A 27597-nucleotide genomic window follows, 5' to 3' on the forward strand; every position below is an offset into this window, starting at 1 on the left:
TTCGGTTTCAATTGTGGAGGCATTCATTTGTTGAGTGGCGGAATAGAACACCGTCCTCTGCCGGAAAGCAAGGAAATGAAAATATTAAATATTTCATTTCCTCAAGTGGGAATCCAACCCACAATTAGTCGCACATTTGTGCCCCTGCGCCATGACAGGTAGATAAAGAACACTACAACATTGACATTAAAATCTTTGGAAGTCTATACTATTTTATCATGAATGGATAAACGAGGAATTAAATAAAAGGCAGACATTACAAATAAGATGGTTTTGTTTTAGCAAAATACTAAATTAAATAATTATATCCATCGGATGTATAACATAAAATGTCCATCTGTACACCACACATTTATCAAAATACTGAAGTGTATAAATTTAATACATATTAAGAGTATATTGTTAAATGTACAGAGTGTAATAATGTGAGGCCGTCTCACGCGCCCTCTAACTAAAGCGACAACCTCTTGTATAACAAAAATAACAGCTTACAAATAACAAACTAAGATACTAAACTAAGTAATCATAATTATAACCTAAGTAAAAGAAATGGTATCTATTGTCGTGTAATATGTATAGTAAATGAATATTATAAATGCTTACATAATTAAAGAATACAATTAATCGCGTTACTTCTAACCATTTTATAATTGTAGCATGCCTTTTTTAGGAAATATTTAATAGTGTAACAATTTTAAGCAGAAATGGGCTTGTTTAAATGAAATTACATATTGTGTTTGTTTTGTTTTTTTCTCTATAGTTAAGTATGAAAACGTTAAAATAACTGATTATATTTCATTGTTAGAGTTTGTAAATTTACAATATTAATATAAGGCTTATATAACTCCATCATGTTGAATAAATATAACATATTACAAATGCGCCATTGAATCTTATTCGTGAAATGAAGTAAGGCAAGCAGATGACTTTATTATAAACGGTTGTATTATTATTAATATTATTAAACGGCAAGTGACAGTCATCGTATTTGATATTGTATTTTTTTTTATTGCATGAAGTTATTTTTTAAAACACAACTTTAATAAATCATAACCCTTTCTTAGCAGTCGGGAAAAAAGACCACAATCACTTACAAAACTTTTCAATGCATTTTATGTTTCAGACAAAATGTCGATGTAGAGACATATTAAGCAAACATACAAACAAGTTGAACTGAAGAACATTTATTTTTTGAACATTTCCTACCTATTATATTTGAACTTTAACACCTGAGCATATTTTCTTACAATTTTACTATGTTATGTTATAATTATGCTTCTGAGTTAATTCAGTATTTATTTTACAAAAATATAAGCACATGTCGGTATTTACAAGATAACTGAGGTTACTATATTTACATAATGTTTATGACGTCAAACTAAGCTAGTTAAGAGCTCTTGCAATTATATATGCACAATACGTGTGGCTTATTTAAAACATCATAACTATTTGCATCCAAAAAAATATTGGTAATTTAAATTACTTGTCACAGTTGAGCTATTTCAAATCACATTGGTTAAGAAAATATCATTTAGTTATATTTAATTAAATATTTGTCAATGATTAATAAATTTGACATCATCATTGTCACAGCAATTAAAGCTACATAATGTCCTTTTGTAATACAGTAAGCATATTTAGTTTTGTGATAAACGATCAAATAATTAGTAAAGATATTAATTAAGTGTATTAATATAAAAAAATCGTACATTATGTTTCATATGAACCTAAATATTTAGTGAACAAATGTAAAATGAATTTGCAACAAAGAAGTATTATTTAACTTACATAATTTATAACATTACTCAGACTAGTCAGTATTATATAATTATTTAAAATTGGAATTAGATTTTTTATAATTACAAGTATATGTTTATATAGTTTGAAATAAAATGCAAATTAATCACTTTACCATAAAAAATGTTGAGTCTTGCATATATAACACTAGAAATCACTTCCCTATGTTAATCGATGGATGTGGCGGAATTGTATGACAACCTCACAACTACTATTTTATTACTTAGGTTTACCTTAATCTGCTATATTATTTAGCTAATTGTTTTAAGTCCATTCATCTATATACAAGGATAACAGGGGCCAGGGTCAACGATGCCGCGGGTAGTGGTGGCCGTTGGTTGCCGTGTACCTGCAGATAACAAAATTATTTATTAAATAAATTTAGTTTATTAATTACATTTTTTTAGTTCATAAATTAACAAATTTTCAATTAATAAATCTGTGACCGCTGTTGTCGGTTCAATTTTCACTCGGGGGAATTGGTAACTTTCATTTCTTTGCTTTGGTAACAAGAAATAAGAGCTTTGTTGAGTCCCACCACGGAACACGAAATGTCGCGAAAATTGGGCAGAAAATAAAAAATGAACTCTTAACACTAGAATTCCCCTGCCATCCTCCTATACGTGGGGAACCACGTGAACCTAAACGCATCATTTGTACAAGTAAAATATAGAAAAAATCATATAAAATATTTAGTACAGTTTATAAAAAAATCCACAACTTCATAATTTTACGTGGGCTTCGCTCTCATCACTTTTTTAATTATCATATTCACTAGATATGGTTCTTACGGTTGTTTTAAATAAATCTATAAGAGTCAGTCAAGTCACATTTACTTTTCATACGATAAATCTGCTAGTAAATACTGACTATAAAACATAATATATTACCTGTTGGATCTTTTGTATTTGTTGCTATGATGCTTATTGAAGTGATGTGCCGGGCGACGGTCGCCGCGATATTTGAAGTTATTATTACCCCAATGCAATGTATTTTGTTTTTCCTGAAAAAAAATATGGTTAAGTACTTTTCGTATAAGTATAAGTAGTAGAAGAAAATAAATTTAATTCTATAATACCTGAAAAGGATTATATCCGTTCCTATTATTATTAAATCGATTATAATGATGGAATTTTTTAATTTTTTTGCTTCGGCCACGATCCATTTCGTCTGAGGCATCGTGAGCTCGTTTTCGTTCGTCGCGTCTCTCCTCAAAAACCTGTAAATTAAATTATTGTTAGATCAACTAAGAATATAACCATCTAACAGTATAATATTCATTATGCATAGTAGAAGGGTCGCAATCTAAATTCCAAACTCAGTGAAATTTTCATTCATAATTAAAAATTATTCTCATTTCTCTGCTTTCTTAATATTTTCATACAATGTCTTGAATTGGGACTTAAAGTTGATAACCGAATATCTTTAGACCGCTTTATTTCTGCCAGCACTGCTATACTAAAAAGTGCGAAGAGAAAATAAAACTTCAATAATTTAGAAGTTGTACCTGTCGCGACATTGCACTATGCGTTCCGTTCCAAGAAGAGACGGGCGCTCCGTAGCCGCGATGAGAGAGGCCGTGTAAGTGACGCGCTGTCTCTATAGTGTTAGCGGGTGTGACGCTGGAGGCAATGGTGGTTGCAGTGACAGCGGCGGAGGGAGCGGCAGCGGAGGCCGGAGCGGAGGCGGGAGCGGACGCGGATACCTCGCAAGGTAGTCCCATAGTAGGTGAACTAATTGCTGGTGGTACAGTTGCAGGCGCAGCCTCACTACGGTCGCTGACAGGAGACATACTACTAACACTTGTATTAGGACTCTCTTCATCTGCACGCCGATCATCTTTGTCTTTTATTCTGAAAATAAGTTTAAATTTGTTTTTAAATAATGCATATCATGTGGATATTTTGCACTATGATTATAATTTATTCAAAACTACTAGTTGAAAGTAGAAGTAGTTGATGGTTCATAATTAAAGACAACTTACTTTTTATTAGTATCACCATTAAGACTAGGGCTCAATAATGGGCCACTTTTTTCTTTGGAGACAGTCCAGGCGTGGTGCATTGCTTTAGTAGTGACTATAAGGCCTTGTGACGACTCACACCGACTTGGCTTTGACTTACGAGATGGCTCATCACCCAGTCTCTCACTACGTTCATCACTGCTGGACTCTGAATCATATGGCACTAATTTAGAATTACCATTTCTTTGAACATGATTTACAACATCTGCTTTATTCATTTGTTCCTCCAACTTCTCCAGTGGTGATTTTAATGGTTTAACTAATTTGCTCATTGTTACTGACTTTTCTATAGTTTTAGAACTTGTACAGCTAATAGCTTTGTTGTCTGAATCAGTTTTAGAAATCTTCGGTTTAATGTGACATTCTTCAGTATGTCCCTGTTTCTTTATGGTAAAGCTAACTTTTCTTTCTTCATCTAATTTATAGGAAGATTTGTCACCACTGCCATTTGCAACCTTGGGTCCTATCATTACTTTTTCTACTTCACCATTCTGTTTTACAACCCAAGGTTCAGATATGGAATTACTTGACTCCATAGATTTACTTAATGTTGAATTTAAAATTATAGGTTTCATTTCAGATTTTGAAGAATCAGTACTACTTGTGTTTAAAATAATAGGTCTTCTTTCATCATTTTTGTAAAATGTCAATTTAAGAGGACTCTTTTCTCTATTTAGAACACTATCAGAGAGCTGTGGTCCATACACAACATTAGAGGTAGATGCAGTTGGTGCAGTTGAATCTTCTATAGTATTATCCTTCTCAAAGAACATAATATAAGCATTAGTGCCCAGTACAGCTGAGAGAGGCAATGGTCTAACAGAGCTGTCATCAAATTGGTAATAATTGCCATTAGGTGCTTGGCCTATTGCAGTATAATGTCCACAATTTTGGGAAGGCCCTAGATGAGTTACCAAACTTACTAATTTATATGACTGTAAGAAACAAAATAAAAATTATCTTATATGTATTCACAAAACAAGAATTAATAGTGTACATTTGTATGTGACAATTATTTTACAATACTTACTAGTTGTTGTTGACCGATTTTATTATACATATATTTGCTAAGATTAATCTTCTTTCGAAATTGAACATGTTTTGAGAGCTTTCCACCAACCAGAGAAAATCGTTTAAGAGCAATACAAAGTACCATTGGTGCTCTTTCTATAAAAAATTGTTTCGTTGCTGACACCTATAATATAAAAAATATATAATATATATATCATGATTGTTATTTTTATTTATTTAATTCATAAATTATGAACTCAATTATACCTTCTTGTTACATGCTTCACATTTGTATCCTAGATCTTCTAGTCTCTCCCTTGAAAAAAATGAGTCCAGTGCTTCATCTAATGTAGAGTGTTTTCTGATATCTAATAATAAGTCCTAAAAATTATGTTTATTAATAGCAAATATGTAACAAATACCAGTGTTTTTTTTTCTAGGGGAACCTAGTGTTGAGACACTCCATTCCCCAAGAGACTTTACATATTGAGTGGTGGAACTCAACACCAAGCCATCTCGCTGTTTCTTCTTACTAGAGAGATGAAATGAAAGTAAATTGTTCCCCGAATGGGAATCAATCCCCAATATAACAGCCTGTATGTATTTAAAAATATAATTACCTGGAAATGCTGGTAGGTAGTAGATAAATGTTGACAGGCAAGACAGCGGACAGTTGATCTCAAGTAACCTCCAAGTATTTGGTTTAATGGAGTTGTTTCTTTGCTATATTGGTCCAATTTATCAGAATTTACAAATCGAGATAGGTAACACTTCTCCATTGCTTCCACAAGATATCTGAAAAAATATATTAGGTGTTAGAATTAATTTATAGCATTTTTTTGAGATAAAGATAGATAAATTGAGTGACGGAACTCAACACCACGCTTTGCATTGACAATAGAGTGAAGAAAATGGAAATATAAATTTAAATATTTCATTTCCTCGAGTAGGAATTGAACACACAATTAGTCATGTTAGCACTTTGTGCCCCTGCAGCACAACTGGCCTCTGGTATGGAAAAAAATTGGATACATATTTTGCATTGAGTATGTTTGTTGCAGTGTTGTCTCTGGTTAAAAAGATGTGTGAAAATAATAAAATATACTATTATTCACCTTAAAAATTCATGGGCATCTTCTTGATGTCCTGGAGTTAGATGTCTACAAATGAGACGCAGTTTAGAGTACACTTGCCAAGGTTTGATTGGTGCACTGCCATTTTTTTGTGTCGCCATAATAGTAGTTCGCATGCCACAAATGACACAAGCTTCTAAAATAAAAAAAATATATTAAATACTAGTGGCCCCCCCGTGGCTTCACCTGCTTGAACTACATGATTATTCATTTAATAAACAGAATTGACAGTCAAATGTGTTGATATCATTGATAAATTTAATTTACTCGTTCAGAAACAGCCTTAAATGTAAAATTATTAATTATGGTAAAAATTTATAATATTCTCTGTAAAAGAACTGTAATGATTGCATATTACAGAAATTGAGTCGAATAATCCAATATCAAATCCAAAATAATTGATCGAATAAATGAATCAAATATTGAATTGAAAATGTTTAATTGAGAACCCCCTCTTTATTTCGAAAGTCGGTTAAAAATACAGAATTATTACAAACAAATACAGATTTATTATAAGTATAAGTATAGATTGCTATATATTTGCAGGCAAACTCATACCATGAGTTCATTCAAGTGACTATAACTGTTTTTTTAATGAACCAATTTTGATGAAACAAACTTTAGACGTTAAGCTGGACTAAAACAAAGAAATTGGTGAAAGTTTTACGTAAATCGGTTCAGTACTTTCAGAGATTAGCATGACCATATATACAGACAGACAGACAGGCAAGAAATTTAAAAAGAATATTTTTGTTTTCTATTATACTTTTTAAGTGTCCCTCTTTACATTTCAGTCAAAAATACTAAATGTACAGACAAAATATTTTTACTGTTTTATTATATATAGAGATGATAAATCTGCAAGATATAAATAAGTCATTCGTTTGGCATGTTTCTAACCTTGTTGGCTACATTTGTCTGCATGAACAGCTTCAGATACAAGCCAGTTGGCAAATGCGGGTACATGAAACAAAGCTTGTAGAGTCGAGTTAAGGTAACAAGTATTGCCAACATTTTGCATGCCTGCACCAGCTGCCCAAGCATTCTGCCATCCTAGTTGCACTTTCTCAACAGGAAAAAATACTCTTCTTGGTTTAGGTAAACCTTCATCCCCTTTTTTTGTGCCCTCTGAAAGTTCAAGTAGGTACATTAAATTTTATTAAATATTTTTTTCAAGAACAATATAATTCTACAATTATTAGTAAACACAATTGTCATATATTATAAATTACTTATATACATAATAACGTTAATTATTACATTTTTTGAATGAAATGTTCAGTGCCATAGTAAATATTGACATCACGAAAAGATAACCTCACGTACTTTTGTAAATATTATATGTAAACTACATAAAATAGATTAAATTAGTAACAAGAACTTACCAAGAGGCTGACTGCTTGAATTGATTTCTTTTTTAAGAAGTTTACCATATAACACTGGTTTCTTAGGTCGTATAACCACATATTTTGATTTTAACCCATCTAGAACATTGCTTTGATAGTCACCAGATTCTTCAAATTCAATCTTGGACAGCAATACACTTTTTGCTGATGAATAAAGTCTACTATCTAATAATGACGAGTTTTGAGATTCTTCAGCCTTAAGAGATAAACGCAACGCGTTTGATACTGGGTCACAAATTGTAGTGGGCATTTTACCTCCAAAACTGCACTATCACGTCACAATATTTATCAAATTACAATGTTACACATGATAATTAATAAAATCGAACGCTGTTATTATAACAAAAAAGCGATTAAAATGATGTTTTTTAAAAAACCATGTGTATATCTTAAAATAATGAGCCCAAAGCACGGAAAAGGGAAAACGCACACAATCCAACCATACGCGGTGGTAAAAACCATAACCTATAGAGTCTATAGACTATTAGTCTATAGTTTATGATTTATATCTATGGTTCTAAGACTATTTAACAAATAGAATATTGTCTATTGCTTTGGGTAAATGTATTCTCAGGTTTAATTGAAGGATACTAAATACTATTGTCTATGAAAAAGATGAGACTACGACTTCCGAAGTCCGAGCCTGGTTTCTAATTAATAGGTACTGTACGGCATTTGAATTTAGCAGGCCATAAATTTAATTTATCATTGTCGAACCATAAGTACGGTATTGTTAGAAAACGGAAGCGGTTAACGTTTTTAAAATAAACACGATAAAAACACATACCGTCTATATGTTTCCAACGGATTCGGCAAGGTTCTACGTAATTACAATAAGCGACATGTATCACTCAAGAACAACACTACACACTAGATATTTTCCAATCAGGGTTTCCGTCTACAAGCAACTGTGTCCGTGACACAATTCCACTGCTTTTATTGTCTTTTTCATCTAAATGTACCCACTTTTACACTTGTACACTGACAGTATATAAAATCCTTTATCTTTAGGCTAGCCACACACACAATATTATTATAATATTGTGTGTGTGGCTAGCTAGCTAGGAATAATATTATTCAATATATGGCCCCACATACTACATAATATTATTGACAATATTTCGTCGTAAAATCTGACGCAGTCGTTCAGTAGCTTTATTTGTGTGCGGACGTATTAAATCTAAAATGGATAAACAGCCATTACTAAGGTCATTCGTAAACGTCACTACTCAACATGAAATGTCTCCAGAATTTGGTGGAAAATGGCAAAGGTATTGTTTCCAATGAACCACTGCTTAATACCCCGGTGAAGAATGTTAGTACTTTTATTATGGTAATTTATTAAATTATATCCTTAGGTTCCCTCTGTTGCGTGCTGATTTAAGAAGAGAATGACTTAAAAAAAAATTTTTTTTTGTAAATATCGGGCAGCTTTTATTACGCACTACTTTTCTCGATATACTTCAATAGATGTATTCCATAGCTCTTGATAAGACTATCATGTTTTAATAAACTCTATTAAATATTTTTTTCCGTATTCCCAATGTTTTCGTCCATCCATAATAAAAAGCATAAGCGTCCGCCTCCCTTGAAGTCTTTTATTCAACTAATATATTACAGCGGGCCCACGCACGACAATATTATTGACAATAACCCTGCCTCCCCCGATAAAGTCATGGCAAAAACAGAATTTCTAGAAATCGACAATAATATTGACAACCGGCCGGCAACACACAATATTATTAACAATACGTATTTTATTGACAATATTATAGAACGTGTGGGGCCAGTTTTAGACTTTATCAATGCAGGCAGGTATGAACATTAACTAATATTACTATAAATTTTGAATTTTAAAAATAAAAATCAATATTTTTTAAATGGTATTTACTAAGTGCTTATAAATTATATTTTGAAAGAAATTACTTACATCTTGCAAATATTATTTACTTGGATTTGATTAAATTATGGAATACGCCACGCATTTAAAAATATATTTAATTCAAACTTTAATTTTTATACACTGAAATAATATAGATTCCATGTTAAGTCACAAAGTAATGAAGCGAAGAACAAATCTCTATTGGTTCATGGTTGTTTTTGCTAACTAGATAGGTGCCTAACTGCCTACTAACTCTGTTGCTACTTGGCAGTTGGCACTTGCACACTGACATTTGTCAAAGTCAGCATAAAAATTATTAACCTGCTCTTTGAGCAGTTTGATTGAAGGTTTTTTAGATTAAATGAAAATATACATAATCATTGCAAATACATTATATTAATATTTTAAACAGCATATGAAAAGTGTTTACGCTTCAAGTACCAATTACTATTTGTAACAAGCTTATTTTTGGGTAGGTAGTGAGCGCCGGTGAAATTGTGATCATGGCGAATCCGTCATCAGGCGTTGGTAAGTTTTTCGTTTTGTATACCATACATATTTTTTTACTATAACCACTTAATTGTGGTATAATATTAATAGATTTTTTTGCTTACCCTTCTTATATTTATTTCAGTGGTTCCTAGAAATTTTCGTCTTCTAGAAGAACTTGAGCAAGGTCAGAAGGGAGTGGGCGATGGAACAATTTCTTGGGGACTCGAAAGCGATGATGATATGACCCTAACTCACTGGACTGGCATGATAATTGGTCCTCCTAGGGTAATTGTTTTTTTACTGTATTAATACAAAGATATGTTTCATTTTTATATATACATATATTTTATTGCTTATATACATTAATCTATTTTGTTTGTACTTTAAAAGATCTTGTGCTTAAACATTGCCTTCTGTAATAGTCAACAATGCTACTAAGCAAATTAGATTATGTTAAGAATACATTATTATTGATTACTTTTGTTAGGCATCAGTAAAAGTGCTTTTGTTTGATATTTATATTACTAATAGATATTTAAAATGAGTAATAATATATTTTTCAGACTCCTTATGAAAATAGGATGTATTCACTGAAAATTGAATGTGGAACAAGGTATCCTGATGAGCCTCCAACTGCTAGATTTATTTCTAGAATCAACATGAACTGTGTCAACAGCCAAACTGGACTTGTAAGTGTAGTTAATATATTTTATAAATCAAGTAAATACAATTGTTAATGAATTGTTTATTTTTCTAGGTTGACAACAGACAAGTTCCGATTCTGGCCAGATGGCAACGTGATTATACTATCAAAACGGTTCTGCAGGAATTGAGACGTCTAATGACTCTTAAGGAAAATATGAAGCTTTCTCAGCCACCGGAGGGTAGCACTTTTTAAATATTGTCTCAATAACCTAATCTGCTCCTACTTTGCTAAATTATAAGATGTTATATTATTTTTTTTGTAAATCCAATCTAATAAATTTGTAGTTATTAATATTTGGCATAATTTCAAGAACTGCTATATCAGTAACATAAATATGTTAGCATAAATAAAGATGATCTTTATGCATTTAATGTAGGTAGTCTTTACAATACACTCACTCAAAATGTTTAGTGAATTATATGATGACTTACAGTTTGAAAATGTTCACTTCGAATTAAATCGTCATTACTTACTTATAGGGTAACATCCATTTATTTATCTCTACCTAAATTATTGTGGCCTTTCAAAATCAACTTGCTTTTTGTATAATTATGGCTACATTTATTATCTTATTTTTTGGGTGACTGGTATTGCCTATGCTTTTGAACAATATATTAATTTGCACTACAGAGAGTAATTTTTTGTTTTTGAATATAGGCATAATTCCAAAGCAAACTGAATACATTAAATTTAAGATTAAAGTTACTTCTATAAAAATACAACCCATAGCAAACAACACATAAATAATTTGAAGAAATGCATATTTTTCTTAGTTTGTCAAGTGTAAAATATTTTAAGAATTTATTTCTTAGAGACTTAAGATGAAGTACTACTGTTTTATTGTAAGGCTTTGCATTGTTTGTTTCATATAACAATTACACCATTTTATATACTGTATGTCTACAAAATGGCTTGTCTACATATTCATTTGAAAGTAGATCCCTTTAAGCCATATATTCCACTTTGCGTGATTTTGTTGTTACAAACCAAAATGCTAAGTCAAATTCTTTCATAGCATTAATATTTTTACCAATGTATAACTAGCAAAAGGTAAATAAATCAAATATTACTGTCAAAAATGTTATTATTTCTTTGTCTACATGTACATATGCAAGAGGTTGTTAGAAAAAGGTTAAGAAAATCCACCGACAATTTTCATTTTTATTAAGAGAAAACATTTAAACAAATAGATAAATTATATGATACACTACATTTAAAATTAAACATTACACATAAAATAAAATACTGTAAATAATTACTAAAATTATTTCTATTGGCAAGGTAATATAAAATCTTAAAACAATTTAATTTTAATGGATACATTCATATAAGGTTCAGAATGATTTATATTTTATATACCTACTATGATTTACGGCAACTTTAAAAGCCTACTTTGTGCCAATACAGATGGCTACCAGGTACACATTAATTAGAATATCAGTTACTACTAAAGCTACTTACTACGAGATAGATTGAGATGTTTGATATATATTTTTTAATTTAGACCTATTAATATTGAAATTTTATAGAATCCAATAAGTTTGTCACCGTAGTGCACCTTTTTTAAATAATTATGTATATGTAACGCACATATTTAATAAACCATGATAAACATATTCTTTTAAAGGAATGATTATCACAGTAACCTGCCAAATGTTAATAAAATTATACAAGGAATTTCTAATTGTAATCAAAAATAGAAGTATTATTGATAATTTAATAAAAATAACGGTTCTAGCTTTAATTAAAATACACAGATATTTCAAAATTTATTATTTGTTATTGCTTACATTAAAATAGTTACGTAACTAGACTCAGTAAGAAAATATACAAAAATAATTAATGGGCTGCGATTGATAAACTAATACAAATTTACAATCACATATAATTTACATATAATTTTACATATTCTATTATGGCGGAGGGAAGAGAGTATTAATATGTGCTCCGAACATTTCCAAGCTCGTCGACTTGGAATTCATACGCTATAAGCTATCCTAACTTTATCTGTACCTACAATACTATTTGCATCATACAAAAGTTAAAAACAAACTAAAACTGTATAATTGATTTCCGTTTGCCGGCGTCTTACTGGAATTATACCGCTAAAAAAACTAAGTTTTAAAAGTTTTACTTTAGATACTATATTTAAAGATTTTTATTGCACGTTTTAATTGCAAACAAACACAACATACATCATTACGTAATTGCAATAAGTAAGCCTATTTTTATTGTACTTCATAATCTACAAATAATTTTAATTGATTAGTCAGTTCTAATCAATATAAAATGTTTATTACGCAGTGTAGGGATTTTTTAAAAAAAATTATATTCAATCATTAATAATTTTATAATCAATATAAGTAAGTGTTGTTAGTATCTTGTGGAATATTCGGTCCAAGTCTCATCAAATATTGTTTATTTATTATTGTTTATTAACATAATAAAAAAAAACAAATTTAAGTAGGTACTAATTTAAGCACAATGACATTTTATAAAACAAACAATGAAAACGTAGAAATACAATACATAGTAAATATACTAATTAATAGTCAACCTAAGACAGGACGGAAATTTTCGAATCAACTCTGGGTAAATTAATTTTAGTACAATTTAAACAATATTCAGATTAGACATGTTGAGAACAAGTTATACAGGATATGACATCTTACATATTTCATAGAATACAATTATTCATAAAAATAATTAAATCCCACTCGAGAAAATGAAATATCTTAATTTTTCGCTCTGGTGTCGGGGGGCGGCACAGGGCGCCACTCAATGAGCAATGCCTCCACAATTCGGCGGAAAGTGGGGAGCGGAGTGTCTTAATACTAGGCTTCCTCTGCCTACCCTGCAGCTTGCAGAGCACAGCATGAAACTGATATTTGCCTACTAAATAATAGCGTAAATTTTATTTACAGAAAATTAAAAATAAAAAGCATATAAATGTCTCAACCAGTTTGTTAACTATTTTTTGACATTATGATGTGAAAATTTTATGTCAAGTGATATTATTTGTGAGGTTGGCACATGTTAATAAATATGGATTAATATGAGTCTAATCTTTGGTCTATTTAAAATACCATAAAATTAGATCCAAAATCTTAAAGTTGTTTAAAAGTTATGTTGTGAAATATGCACAACTCATAATTTCGAATTGAACTTAATTTCTATAAAATAAACTATTTATTTACAATAATTTAAATAGTTATGTACATAAATATTTTAATATACATTTAATTTGTTCAACAATAATTTTATTATATGCACTATTACAATAAATGAAAAAAAAAAAACAATTAAAATGAAGGGTTCTCAGCCAAAACGACTACTGCCTACTCGCAGTGCAGCTTATTACGCATGATGAAACAGTACATTATGTCTATGAAGCACACTAGGTTATCTTTTCTGTACCTTATAATATTATATGCAGTTATATATTGTTACACCTTTATAATAATAGCCGTTCGAGAAGCTTCTATGCTGTTGAAAAGCCTTTGTATCATGCAGCTTTGATGACAAACGAGTTTTACTATGCAAACTTACAAAATAAATGTTATAGCACCAAAACAGTACAACGATATTCACCAGTGGAATCCGAAGTACAATAAAAAGATTCTATTTTAAGAGAATGTATTTCTTTATGTCAAGTGGTGAAGTTTCATACTAAATTAATAAACAAAAGATATGCATTATAATTTTATGTATATCTTAAATGTCATATTTTAAATTTACACTGCAATAATAAAATAAGATTTGTTTTAGGTCTCAATTAACATTCTCATAAAATATAAAAGAAATTATATACGTTGCCTGACTGACTCAGATTTATAAATTTCAAGATAGAGAGTTATTTTTATAAATTATTTTGTAATTAAAATATTAAAAAATAATCGTCATAACGATTATAATTTATAATCGGCATAATTGCACGTCATCACAAAATCTAAGACTTTTTGTATATAAGAACGAATCGTTATCAAGATATTTTATAACGGGATAAAGAAATATGAATTTGTTAAGTAATCTTGTGCAAGGCATCATTAAATAAGGAAGATTTAATTAAGAAGATTAAGGCACAGCAAAGTTATCCAGAGTCATAACAGCAAATTTCTACGATTGCACAACAGATTGACCGTGCTGACTAACTTGCAAACACAAGGACATTTATGCCTACTTTTTTTTAAGATACAAAATATCATAACGTCGATACATATTTGAAATGATTTTTAACATTAATGCAAGTTTCATAGTAAGTATTCTTGTAATATCCAGCAAAATTTATTATAAAATTCAGTTCCCAATCCTTTTTCACTAGTTTTAAGTATCCAAAAAATGAGTGTAATGCTCACAAAACGAATCACTTTAACCCTGTTGACCTAATGTTAATTTATAAATATTATAAATGCGTCGGCGAGAAAAGTATCAAACATAGAATGGCCCCACACAAATACTTAGTTCAAAATCTTACGAAGCTTCTGAAACGTTTAAATTACCTAATTAGGTATTAGGAAAATATATCTAAAAACTTACCAGTATAAATATTTGGCCACACAAGGGGCAATATTTTTATGACGCCTATCAGTATCGTTGAAAGATTATAATCGAAATTGCGATGAAAATATTTACATTTATGTATAGGTAAAGTCTATATAGGTATAAGTTACGTTAGCTTTACGCGTTGACGATTCTCAGTTACACATGAGTAAAGACAGTAAGAATTATAATATTTTTGGTGTGGATAATTCAATACTTAATTATATATATCAGTATTCAATATAATATGTTTTTATTCTTGTATTTTAAAATGCCTTCTGTATTAGTCTTTCCTCAATGGAGTTATTTACATTAAGTTACCATAATTTCTCTTTTCTTTTTGTGTATACCTTGAATATATTACGCGTTCTTTTAAAATAAATTATTGCTTTTATGATAGAAAGGTTAACCTCGTCTAATGTTCATATAACAATATTATCTTTTGGTGATAATATAAGATAGGACGTTGATGCGAATATATTGCTCTATCGTTGTATCTATTGCTGTATTGTTTAAGATTATTATTTTTAAAGCTTATATTATAGAATGTGTTGCAGTCAGAAAAGAATTCTTAGAGCACTTGATAACACATTAATTAGGTGATATATTAGTAATGTCTATAAAGATAATGTTATATAGAGATTTTACATAGATGCGCGAAAAGTATTTTAAAGTAGATTAGGTTATAGTGAAATTAGGAAATATATATGGAAGGAGGGCATTCCCTTTAAGCTCTCTATTTGTTTTTATTAAGGTTTAATCAATTTTGATTTGATTCTTCAATAGCCAAGTGTAAAATCTCCATTGCAATTTATAAATACAAATAATGTTAGAATTTTTGTCATCTACTAAATTTAAATATTTTGAAAATAATTTCAATGAAGCAACCCTCTGCTAGTTATAAAAATATATAAATATTTTTACACAAAATAAACATTATAAATGCCTATAAAATTACATGTCAGGATTTCAAGTGATATAATTTTTTTTTATCCAAGCATTTCCTATTCTAATTATAAAATTGATATATTAAACTTAAAAGGTATGATAAAGTATAGATGCATACAAAGTTGTCAGTGTCCACGTCACAGTGTAATATATTCAGCTCTGTCTTTACAATACTTGAGTTAAGGCTACTTCAGTTAATTTATTATTATTAATTTCCATGTGGGCCCCAAATGCCCAAGAGCCGGTGCTGGGGCTACATTCATCCTTAAATGAGCAGAACACCAAATAATTATTTATTTATATGATTTATATTCGGTTCTGTTTTTTTTATTCTACTAGATATAGGTAATAATAGTATTTATAAAAATAATTAAGTAATATATTAATGTAACTGATAAGTTTTTACTGTCGACAAATTATTTTCTTTTGCCTGTTTACATTGACGTATCGTAGTTAGACAGTACGATTCACGAAGACGCGCCCCTCTCATTCTCTTAATCGTTTAGCCCAATTGTGCAATATTTTGCCAGTGTACGACAAAACTAGTAAGATGCTCTAATACAATTTTATATTTTATTTGAGTTGTTCAAATTTCATGTTATTATTAATAATATCAGACTAAAGAAATCTTGGAATAGTTACTGGCAACTATATTTAACAGAAATCGCCACATGCAAATACATCACATATTACAATAATAATTTTCAACACGAATATAATACATGAAATAATATAACGCATCTGGCTTTCAAATACGCTAAGATGAAAAAAGACATGTTGAAAAAAATATTTAAGTTAAGCTACTTCTTCGACAAGACTGACGCCGGCGTCAATTTCCAGAACAAATAGTACGAGACGCGTCTTCAAGGATGACACTATAGTGACAATGTGGCATGAACTTAAATATTACAGTAGCGTGTTTATTTGCACATTTAATTATTTTTTTAAATTAAAAATAGGAAAATGCAATTTGGATGAAAAAATCCCGTACATTCTTGATTTTAGCTTTGAATTGATCTTTTCCTATAAAGGTTTTCAATTTGTCAGACTTAATGTTTTGTTAGTAAACATAGTAGGTGTACGTAGCACGGCTAGTACGGCTAGCACAGGCCGTGCAGGCGCCGCGCGGAGGGCGCGGGGCGCGCGGCCGCCAGCAGGCGCAGCAGCGGGCGCCCGCACAGCGCAACCAGCCCGCCGCCGCCCCAGCGCGCCGCGCTCGCACTCGCTTCTTCCACCTGCCAATCACATTACGGAAGATATAATAGAAACTTTGGAGCTGTCCAAAGCCATTCTGACCACTAAGCTATTTGTTCTTATCAAACTACGTCGAAACTCTTATTCGTTTGTTACAGCTTATTTATGCTGTTATTGCATGACATTATGTATTAAGTAGCGTTTTACCAAAATGAGAAAATTTAATAAATTCTACGATTAATATATCGACTGAACTACTAAATGATATACATTATTTATATAACACTATTTATGTATATAAATGATATAGAACATTACAACGACTACAGTAGAAACACGATTATTCGGCCCTCAGTTATACGGATTCGCGATTATCCGGACTCTCACCGCGATAAATTATTTTACACAACCTATTACACTGAAATGTAATAAAATCGATATGTACGTGAATATTACACATATGTATTTACATAATCGTATAAATAATCGTATTGTACATAAATCGTATGTTGAAAAATGTTAATAATTAATGTTCTTAATAAACGTTTATTTTCGTTGATAAGTACTTGTTATAGTACTTGTTATAGTGTAATAGATATATAACAAATTTGTGCTACTACTACATATGAAAAATAGCTTTTCTTTATACATTCGATTATCCCAATGACTAACGAAAACAATTATATAACTACTCTATATGTATATATAGAGTACCATTGAGTTGAATATTTATATGTTATTTAAATGTTGTTTTTTGTATTTATATGTGATTTTTTTTTTCAAATATATAACGCAATTTATAATTTTTTTTTAATTATATAACGCAATTTATAAAATCAGTAAAACAAATGTATTTTTTTTAACAAAAATAAAACATAAAAATAATGGTTTTCAACTCTATGTTTATATTTGTAAAAGAAAGCGTCTGTACACTCCGATAATTGCCATGATCGGACGGCAGACATGTAATAGCAAAGACAAAGATGGTACTTTACCTCAGCAATACGATTGAGTGAGCGAGACTCCCTCAGGCGACTCTCCTTGCGCGCGGCGCGACGTCGCCGTCCCCCGCCTCCGCCCGCACCACCCCCGCCTCCACCCCGCGCGTCCCCGCCGCCACCGCCTCCGCCACCGCCGCTGTTTGACGACGTGCCTCCTAATAAACAATGCACCGTTGTAACGAGCGTATAAGAACTTCGCTGTAGCTTCATTAGAATGTATGGCTTAGTCAGATCGCATGGACGGTTTCTAAGACCCGTGGCAGTCGTCTTCAGTTTTAGCTTTAAAAAAAAAATCTGCTTCACGCTGTATCCCGCACACAGCATGGTAGGCAGAGGGAACCTAGTGTTAAGACACTCCGTTCCCCATTTTCAGCCAAATTCTGGAGGCATTGCGTGTTGAGTGGTCGAACTCAATGCCGCGCTTTGCCTCGACACCAGAGCGAAAAAATGGAAATATTAACGTAAATAAATATTTCACTTCCTCGAATGGGAAGCGAACCCGCAACCACCGCTTTACAGTCACCCTTGTGCCGCTGCGTCACGACGGCCTCACTACCACTACAAGTTAGTAATTTAGCTTTAAAACTTTTCAGTTTTCTAGACATATTTTCTTTTCTTTAGTGTGAGAAGACATATTATAATATGTAAAAATAGAAATTAATTGAGGTTATCCTAGTGCAATTAGACTCATATAGATAATTTAACATTGTTTACACAAGTTTAAAAAGACAATAAAATGGCTACAGTCATCAATCTTGTGCAATAATCGGAGATAAGAATAAATTCTTTTTGAATTAAGGAAATAAAACTTGGAATAAATGGTGCAGTGTTTATATATGTATACATAAATGATTAATTCTGTTATACATGTGTTTGTCATCTGGCCACTTTTCCGTCGCGTCCAGACTGTCTGTAAAAGAAGACTGTAACAAATCAGTTAGAATACCATGCGTGTGTGTGGAGGCGGAAGGCGCAGGGGCGGGCGCGGGCGGGTTGGCGCGGCGCTCCTGGCTGTCACTGGAGTCATCGTGTGAGTCACGGCGCGCGCGCTCCGGCGGCGCCGCGCCCGCCTCCGCCGCGCGCTTCTTCTTCTCCGAGTCGTCGTCCGATAGGTCCGAGGACGAGCACGAGCCGGCACGCGCCCGCCGCCGCCGGCACTCCACACGCTGGCGGCGCGCGGGCGCGGGCGCTGCTGGCGGGACGGGCGGCGCGGCCGACTCGGGCGGCTGCACCTCGTCGAGATTTACCTGAGCATTAGCATTTCTAAGTGAAATAATTTTAAAAAGAACTAATAATATTATTCAGAGGCTTAACACTATGTTATCTCTACCTACCCTGCTATATGCAGAACGCACCGTGAAACTATATAAACCGATCAAGCGCGACTTGCTCTTACCCACCAAGGGTTCTGTACCAATTTCATGATTGTAGGTCAATGGCAAAATGACTTACTTGCAGGCGTATGCACTCATTTCATTTTGTATGAATTGTACTACAAATAAGTTTGTAACGATTTAATTCTATGATATAACTAGAATGTTTTCCTTAATTTATATTTTTAATTCTCACTTCTTGAAAAATTTCACAATTGTTAGATACCGAAAAACTAATTACCCTATAGGTTTTGATCACGCCACAAATTGCAAACAAAATAAAGACATTGCATAAACGCTCGTTTCATTTCGATTACATTGACTTAAAGTTAACGTAATCAATCGATGGATATTTGATAATAATTTTAACTGATGACTTCATGCATCTTGAGGTCTTGAATAGTCTTGACAGATGGATGACAGAGTTAGGATCACTCTGTTAGCTCTGTTTTTAAGGTTTAATTTTTTTTCTTTTAAGGTTACTTCACCTTAAAAAAAATATATTATTTGAGGAATATAATGTTACTAAAAAATGTACGTAAATAGCTTACTACTTGAGTGAGATTATCTGTCCGCTGCGAAGAGCGTGCGAGGTGCAGGCGGCCTTCGGAGCGCGAGCCGCGGCGCGCGTCCACGCTGCACGTCGCCACTGCGCCCTCCTCGTCGTCTTCTTCTTCACGTACGATGCTGCACTTGCGCGATCTCTGTGTATAATCACTATTTAAATATAATAACTATTTTTTTCCGGGTACACTACTTAATAATGACGTAAGTGTTATGCCGGACAGGTATGCCGCATGCCTAAAGCATTTGGGCGTAAATATATACCGATTGGACTCCCAAACTGTAAAAGGCGAATCGGCAGATTAAAACGGAGATAGTAAAACTAACTGCATTATTACAGGCTCGACTCGTGCATAATAAAACGAAATAGTCCAATTCCTGTCTATTCCTGTCTAGTCTATTGGAAGAACAGCAGTGAGGCCTATGATCAACAATGACAAAGTACAAACTATATGTATTTTATTTTCACAGACTCTTTAGCTATATAGTCTTATCTGCATATAGCAGATTAAACAGAGAAAACCTAATACAAACTCTTGTCTATTTTATTCTCTATTGGAAAATACATATTCCAATAGAATCTCCTGAATGATCATCTCCTGAATTCAAAATGCATATTATCGTGTTTCGAGGGTGTGCGAGTGTGTACAGTGTTCAACGCTACACTCTGTTTTACCAGACCTAACAAACGAAAAATATTCATTTTTCTAGGTAAAGAATGAAATAAAGGGGCCGTCCATAAATTAGCTCACACGTTAAAGGGGAGGGAGGGGTCGACGTACTGTGAAATTATATGACTAGGAGCGGGAAGGCGTTCTTAATTTTTAGATATTACATTTAAAAATATAATAACTAAGTTTTAAGATACGAAATTTGTGTAAACAAAAGTAATGTCCAAACTGGTGTTTTACTTTAATGAGTTACATACCGGCGGCACGTCCTGCGGCGTGCGGGGCGCGGCGGGCGGCGGCGGCGCCAGCAGGCCGCGCGGCGCGCGCGCTACGCTCAGCGCTTCCGGCCGACGCGCACTCTGTCGTGCCTCTTGTCTGATCGAATACAATAAACATTAATTTTCAACCATTTTAACAGAGCCCTTCGCGGCACACAGCTTCTTATTGTAAACTGTAACATCCAACAATTGTAAGTTTGATAAAAATTGGAGAAAAAGCATCAGTCCTACAGGAAGCTTCCACTTAAAACAAATTAGATTTAAACTATCTTTCGTGAATATGTTAATTAAGGCAATATTCGGTCGTTCAATTGCCATTTATCGAGTGCTTGTTGTGCAGCATCGCGCGCACCTTTTGAAAAAAAGGACATCTTAGATCAAAATGAAATATTGTGTAAAAAATCACAGTGAATATAAAACCATTATAAACCAAAAAACGGAATAATTGAAAGAATGATTAAAGAATTTCAAATCGTAATTAGGTTTAACTTAAGTAGGATATTGTAACATAAAGATCAATCAAAGATAGATTTAGTTCTCTCGACGTCAGGAAGTCTAGTGGTCCCAATGATATCGTGCTTATGACTTGTGCTTCTTAGTTAAACTCGGTGCGCTTATTCTCTCTCACTTGGACAACTGGAATTTTCCCATTGATTGATTATACGGCTTTCAAAACGGTCGCAAATAAACTCTTGGTGTACCTAACTCACCGCTGACCAAACGCCATTAAGGGCGCTTTATATGGCTATGGCTATCAGCCTAGATGTCGCAATGAATTTTGGTAGGGCCTGGCGCAAAGATCTTTTATCAAGTTTACCATCTTCTGGACTCCCCGGGAGATTATACAATTGGGTAACCAGTTTCTATAATGGAAGGAGCAAAAAAGTCGTTGTCGACGGTTTATGTTCAGAGACGAACACAGTGCCTGACCTTCATCACAGTGCCTATATTCCGAGACATTTTTGTCTGTACTAATATGATGATGATGAATGATATTGGGATTCTTAGGGTCGACATATCAACTGGAGTCCAGTTTAAGGGTCATTTGGAGAGCAAAGTTAAGCCTCAAAAAAAGTCAGGGCGATGCAATATTTCACAAACGTCGATTTCATTCCTCATGTGGAGTACTATTCTCACCTATGGGCATAGACATAGGAAGAGGGGGTCGTGCCCGCCCCAGAATAGTCCGATGCACTAGAAATTTTGTTTATGAAAAATTTTGTGTATACAATTCCTAGTTTACAAACAACTTAGAATCTTAAGTACACAGAGAGATGTTTGTTCTCTCTCGGTATTCTACCGTCTTAACTAGGGAGAATGTTTCCGGAAAATATTTTATTTGATGCCACTGTCCTCTTTATACCATTGGTGGTATGGATGATATTTACCGTCCCACGTGGATACATATTTGGCCTTTAATGTGCGTACATCGAGATCATTCTTTCTGCGTTCGTGCAAGCTGGAATGATTCCATTCCTTCCAAGGTGTTTTCTAAGCGCGCGCTTTATTCGGCGATTAATTTCAATCGTCGGATGAACAAACACTTTCACACTCAAAGGGTGGTAATCTAGGCGTATGGCTTTATAGTTTCTCCCCCATTCTTATGTGCCACTATCTGCGATGGCAACAGAATATGCCAATTTTTAAAAAATCCCAAAAATTAAAAAGTTTTTTTTTTCAAACAAAATAAATAAAAAGATTTCGTTGTAAAATAAAACGCCATTTGTTAAGGACGACGGACGCACAAAAACCCATCAGAGGGACACCGCCGCACACGCCTCATTCCGAAAACGAGTCATAGGTATTGGCGATAAAGTTCAAAGTTGTTTAATAGTAAGAAGGTAGTTGTCCTTTAATAGTATTTTTGTAGTAGTAAATATTTACGTTATTGGTATCTATGCGTAACTGCGTCACACGAAATACAGGTATGGATAAACATTGTGAAATGAAAAAAATCCTACGTCTAAGCTGTTGAGATATCATGATTAATTTCTTTAGGTATGGGTTTAAAATATTTTCCTTTTTCTGCTGTTCCTGTAAAAGGAGAGCTGACGCTTCCATCCCGTAGGGTGGTTCTTAAAATTCAAAATTTGAAATCTCAGTGGGACACCCTATTCTAAGGCATAAAAAAATAACATATAATTATTATTTTATTTTTTGAACTAATTTTAAGGGTCGCTACGGAATTTCAAAAGTTTCGTATTATACATTTTCTTCCGCAGTGGGTACGTAACGTCTGATATTAATGAATTCATGATACTCAATAAAATAAGCCCATACATAGCAACTTAGCACTCGCAATATCTACATTAGAAACACATCATAAATATCATAAGAAATCAGCACCCCCTCCCATCTACCCTGCGTTCGTGTTTTCATACCCCGGCTTCTCATGCAGGTTCTAAGAATAGAGCATGTTTTATTTTAGAGTAAAAAAAGTTAGAAAAAGATTTGCTGTGGCGGGCTTGCCGGCACCACATATTTAAAATAATGCTACAAGCTCTGCTCTACTCTACTTTAACCATTGGGCACTCCGAAAATGCTATTTTCGAGCATTTTAAGGTAATTTTAAACATATAAACAAAAATGACTTCGTTACTGTTTCGTCTGATCCATTAATATATAAAGACTTTGAACATATTTCAGAGGAGAGCATTACTAGGCAAAATCTATATATTTGCTTAATTCTTTTTATTTCAAAAGCAGTTTAAGATGTCGAAGAAAGAACAGAAAGGGAAAAGAGACATTTGCGTGTTTACAGTGCGAATATATGTGAGACATTGGTATGATGCTAGTTCAACTTTTGAAAGATCTGAAGCTTTATGAACAAGTCAACCAACTTATAACTAAAGTAGCCACTAAAAAATATTGGGACACTTGTGGTACTTATCGGGAGAATTGCTGAGATTGGCCTTTTTTGGCGACAAAATAAGCAAAGAAAATAAGTTAAAAAGTGGGTACAAGCACTGCAAAATGAAGGCTTAGAGTACTTTCCTAACCAACAATGGAAAGCGAAGTTCCTGAGTTTAGACCATTCAATCAAATAACTCTTAAGCTTTATATATTTTCACACATTTTTTTTAGCTTTACTGAGTCCCCTCATATGGTTAGCAGTGCAAAGAAATGAAAATAAATATTACATAAATATCAAATCTTGTTTACAAAAATCACATCACAATTTTTATATACATATTTTAGTATACCTCTTAGATCGTAATTTCCTTTCAGCCAATAAATAGTAAGTTGCTGTAATATGGTTATATTCATTCTTCTCCAACTCTTCCAATATATGTTCTGTGCTGGCTATTGCACCGTTCACCATTTTCTGCAAGATGGCAGCTCGATCATCCTCTGTTAATTCTTGTTTAGTCACTAATGGAGTATCACAGTCTTCTACAGTGATCCCCTCTCCTGCTGTGACCCATGGATCAGTTGCAATTTCCGATAGAGTTGCACGTTTTTCTGGTTCTCTTACTAGCATTCTTCCTATAAGTCTAAAAAAGTAATTCTTTATGTTATCAGAAATTTATTAGATATAATTATATTATTTTCTATTATGATAACTTAACTCATCCTTTACAAAAGATTGTTGTAAATACGATTTTTAAAAAAATATGCCAATGTTTAAGGAATTTACCTGCCTTTGAAAAGTAAATTTCTTTATACAAGAAATAAAACAAATACAAAATATTATCAAAACTTGTACTGATATATTAAGCATATTAAATATATTTCCCTATTTTTATTAAGCTAATAATAATTTCCTGTCAATTTCTATTATGAAATATTAAATCTGATGTTTTCTTTTATACTTATACCAAACAGTTATAAGACCGTAAGCCAATATTAATTACAAAAAACACATTTAAAAAATATTTAACAATTTATTCAATGTCAGTTATCAATCTGCTAGCCTTGACTAAATTTGGCAAAGCAGGCAAATGACATGTATAGAAAATACAATATTTTTATATCCAATTTTTAATAGATCTACCTTTTGCATGAATTGGATACATGAATGGGCATAGTATATTTGCAATCCATGATCATTGTCAGAGTTTCACTGTCATTTGCTTCTTGAAAAGGAGCTTGTCCGCATACCAACATATATAAAATAACTCCTAAAGACCATACATCAACAGCCGGTGCATCATAAGAATCTCCTAAAAGGATCTCAGGTGCTGAATATGCTAAAGAACCACATGATGTTTCTAGTTTTTGTCCTGGACAAAATTTATTACTGAAACCAAAGTCAGTTAATTTCACTACACCCAATTTTTCAAAAAAAACTACATTTTCTGGTTTCAGGTCACGATGTACAACATGTAATCTGAAACAAATATTATTATATATATATATAAATATATATTAAGACAAATTTGGTACTACTCACTACGAACTCAAAGTATGACTATATAGCAAGTATGAAATTTAAAAGTTACCTGTGACAATAAGATATTGCACGAACAATTTGACGAAAGTAATCACGAGCATGAGATTCTGAGAGACCAGTTTCATGTCTCATAATATAATCATATAAGTCACCACCATCTCCTAATTCTAATATTAAGTACAACTTTGTTTGAGTGTCAATAACATCATAAAGTCGTACTACATTTGGATGTTGAACCAGCTTCATGCACCGAACCTTGAATTATTCACTTTAAGTTAGTTATAAATATGATAAGTTTTTAAGTTATATGCTGAATACTCTATTTGTTTATTGAAAAAAAGCACTTAGTTCCATTACAACAATTTTTATATCACTGTATTTTATTTTTTTATAGTAAAACAATTAATGTTGTGTTTATTTTAACTTATATACTATTTTTTGTTGTATTTTTAATTTAAAATCATTTAACAGCAAAGAATTGATTTACCTCTTGAAATAAATGAGATTTGGACACTTCATCTAATTTACTCTTGTCAATTACTTTAACTGCAACTTTTTCTCCAGTGAAAACATGCCTGGCTAACTTTACAACAGCAAAATGACCAGATCCCAAAGTGTCAAGTAAATCATATAATCCAGCAATTTTAGCATCGTAGGCCCCACTTCCTGTTCCTACACCACCACCCATTCCACCTCCACAATTGTTCATTTTCTAATATGTATCTAAATAAGAAAATAAATATTAAATAAAATTAAACAATAAGCAATGACTGATGAAATAGTATATATAAAGTTTAATCGTATTTTATGATTTCGATGTAATAAAAAAAGAAAAACTTCAGCTTGATACAAATATATACAAATGGTTTTAGTGATTTGTTGGTGACCTATATGATAATTCTGAATTAACGTTTACATAAAAAATGTTTGGATATTATCAGTAACCAAGAAAATATATCTTTATAAGCATATAACTTTTAAGCTTGATATTTTTACTTACGTGGATAGATTTATAAATTGAAAACTGTTGATAGAAATCCAACACTGAACATTAATGCTGCCAACTAGTTTCATTGATGTTAATATTATATTACTATATTTGGTGCAACAAACGTTATAAAAAACAAAAACCAATTGTCAATAACGCATTTCTTTAGTTACAAAATTGCAAAAATTGATTATAAAATATGTGTGTAGCAAGATCGCTATTTCGCCATTTCTTAAAAAGCGGTTCAGAAATTACCAACCATAAAAGTACATTATTATGTCGTAATCACATATTTCAGTTCGGTAAGGTCTATTTTTAAGTAAGATTTTTATTAATAGTAAATTTTATTATATAAGTGTACAACAATACTATATATATTTTTCTATATATATTTTTTGTTGAATAATAGTGATTTCTAAACGAGACCATTATTGATATCAAAGTAGGTATATGAATGACAATGTGCCTTCACTTTTAAAAAAGTGTCAATAAAATGAAACTTTATTTATTACTAGCGGGCCCGTGCGGGGCTATTACAACAAACTACGCAAAAACAAACAGACAAAAATTTTAAAAATCATTGTTTTGAGTTCCATTACGCTCATAAAGGTTCCCAATAACATTTTTTTTAAATATCTTCCAAGTATAGACACCGACCCTCTTACAATTTTATTATAAGTATAGATATAGATATGATATAAAGTGCGTTGTATTGAGAATATTGAAGAATATGTTTTTTATATACTCGAAAATTTAAAAAATAAATTATTGAGAATTAACATTATGTACTGTGACTTTGGTATTTATTATGTTAAATGAATATATCATAAATTATATTTTTTAACATTTACATATTTTGAGCCTACTGTAATAGTTTTTGAATTCTATGGTGAATTTTTGCGTTTGACAATGTTAGTTCACAATTTTTCGATAGTTTACAATTTCCCAAGTAAAATTATGAACTGACGGTGTTTATAATCTTACGGTGACAATTGACATGTGTATATAATAGACTAGCCCCCGCGGCTTAGCCCGCTTGAACTACATGATTATCTATCTATCTATATTAATATAATAAAGCGGAAGAGTTTGTTTGTTTGTTTGAACGCTAAGATCTCTGAATCTACTGATCCGATTTACTTCGTTTTTGTTTTGTATGAAATCTGCATTCTTCAGAAGTGCTATAGACTATATAACA

The 27597-nt window shown here is 32.1% G+C and overlaps 3 protein-coding genes across 4 annotated transcripts; 1 reads left to right on the forward strand and 2 right to left on the reverse strand.

Moving 5' to 3' along the window:
* Positions 1-256: 256 nt before the first annotated feature.
* Positions 257-7843, reverse strand: scny (ubiquitin specific peptidase 36). The gene is made up of 11 exons (XM_085187771.1): positions 7350-7843; positions 6865-7092; positions 5947-6100; positions 5452-5626; positions 5099-5212; positions 4851-5015; positions 3782-4755; positions 3305-3650; positions 2876-3016; positions 2688-2800; positions 257-2146 (listed from the first exon to the last, which is right to left on the reverse strand). Exons 1-11 carry the CDS (start codon positions 7618-7620, stop codon positions 2104-2106), a joined length of 2724 nt encoding a protein of 907 aa, XP_085043897.1. The 5' UTR covers positions 7621-7843; the 3' UTR covers positions 257-2103.
* A 1661-nt stretch (positions 7844-9504) lies between these two features.
* Uev1A (Ubiquitin-conjugating enzyme variant 1A) lies at positions 9505-11529 on the forward strand. The gene is made up of 4 exons (XM_085187776.1): positions 9505-9780; positions 9887-10029; positions 10308-10433; positions 10502-11529. The coding sequence occupies exons 1-4, from the start codon at positions 9756-9758 to the stop codon at positions 10640-10642; spliced, it is 435 nt and encodes a 144-aa protein (XP_085043902.1). The 5' UTR covers positions 9505-9755; the 3' UTR covers positions 10643-11529.
* Positions 11530-11599: 70 nt separating this feature from the next.
* On the reverse strand, positions 11600-26665 carry Snrk (SNF related kinase). 2 transcript variants are annotated; one of them, XM_085187774.1, is made up of 10 exons: positions 26412-26655; positions 25899-26134; positions 25461-25666; positions 25013-25348; positions 24222-24512; positions 20998-21115; positions 20057-20209; positions 19079-19379; positions 18127-18287; positions 11600-17172 (listed from the first exon to the last, which is right to left on the reverse strand). In XM_085187774.1, the coding sequence occupies exons 2-10, from the start codon at positions 26118-26120 to the stop codon at positions 17038-17040; spliced, it is 1923 nt and encodes a 640-aa protein (XP_085043900.1). In that variant the 5' UTR covers positions 26121-26134; positions 26412-26655; the 3' UTR covers positions 11600-17037. The 2 variants fall into 2 exon arrangements, with proteins under 2 accessions (XP_085043900.1, XP_085043901.1); XM_085187775.1 differs by lacking the exons at positions 25461-25666; positions 25899-26134 and having other exon boundaries at positions 26412-26665.
* Positions 26666-27597: the final 932 nt, after the last annotated feature.

This window comes from Heliconius melpomene, chromosome 7 (genome assembly GCF_056956725.1).
Source record: "Heliconius melpomene rosina isolate 202511_hmr_F chromosome 7, ASM5695672v1, whole genome shotgun sequence".
In the NCBI taxonomy this organism is placed as follows: domain Eukaryota; kingdom Metazoa; phylum Arthropoda; class Insecta; order Lepidoptera; family Nymphalidae; genus Heliconius; species Heliconius melpomene.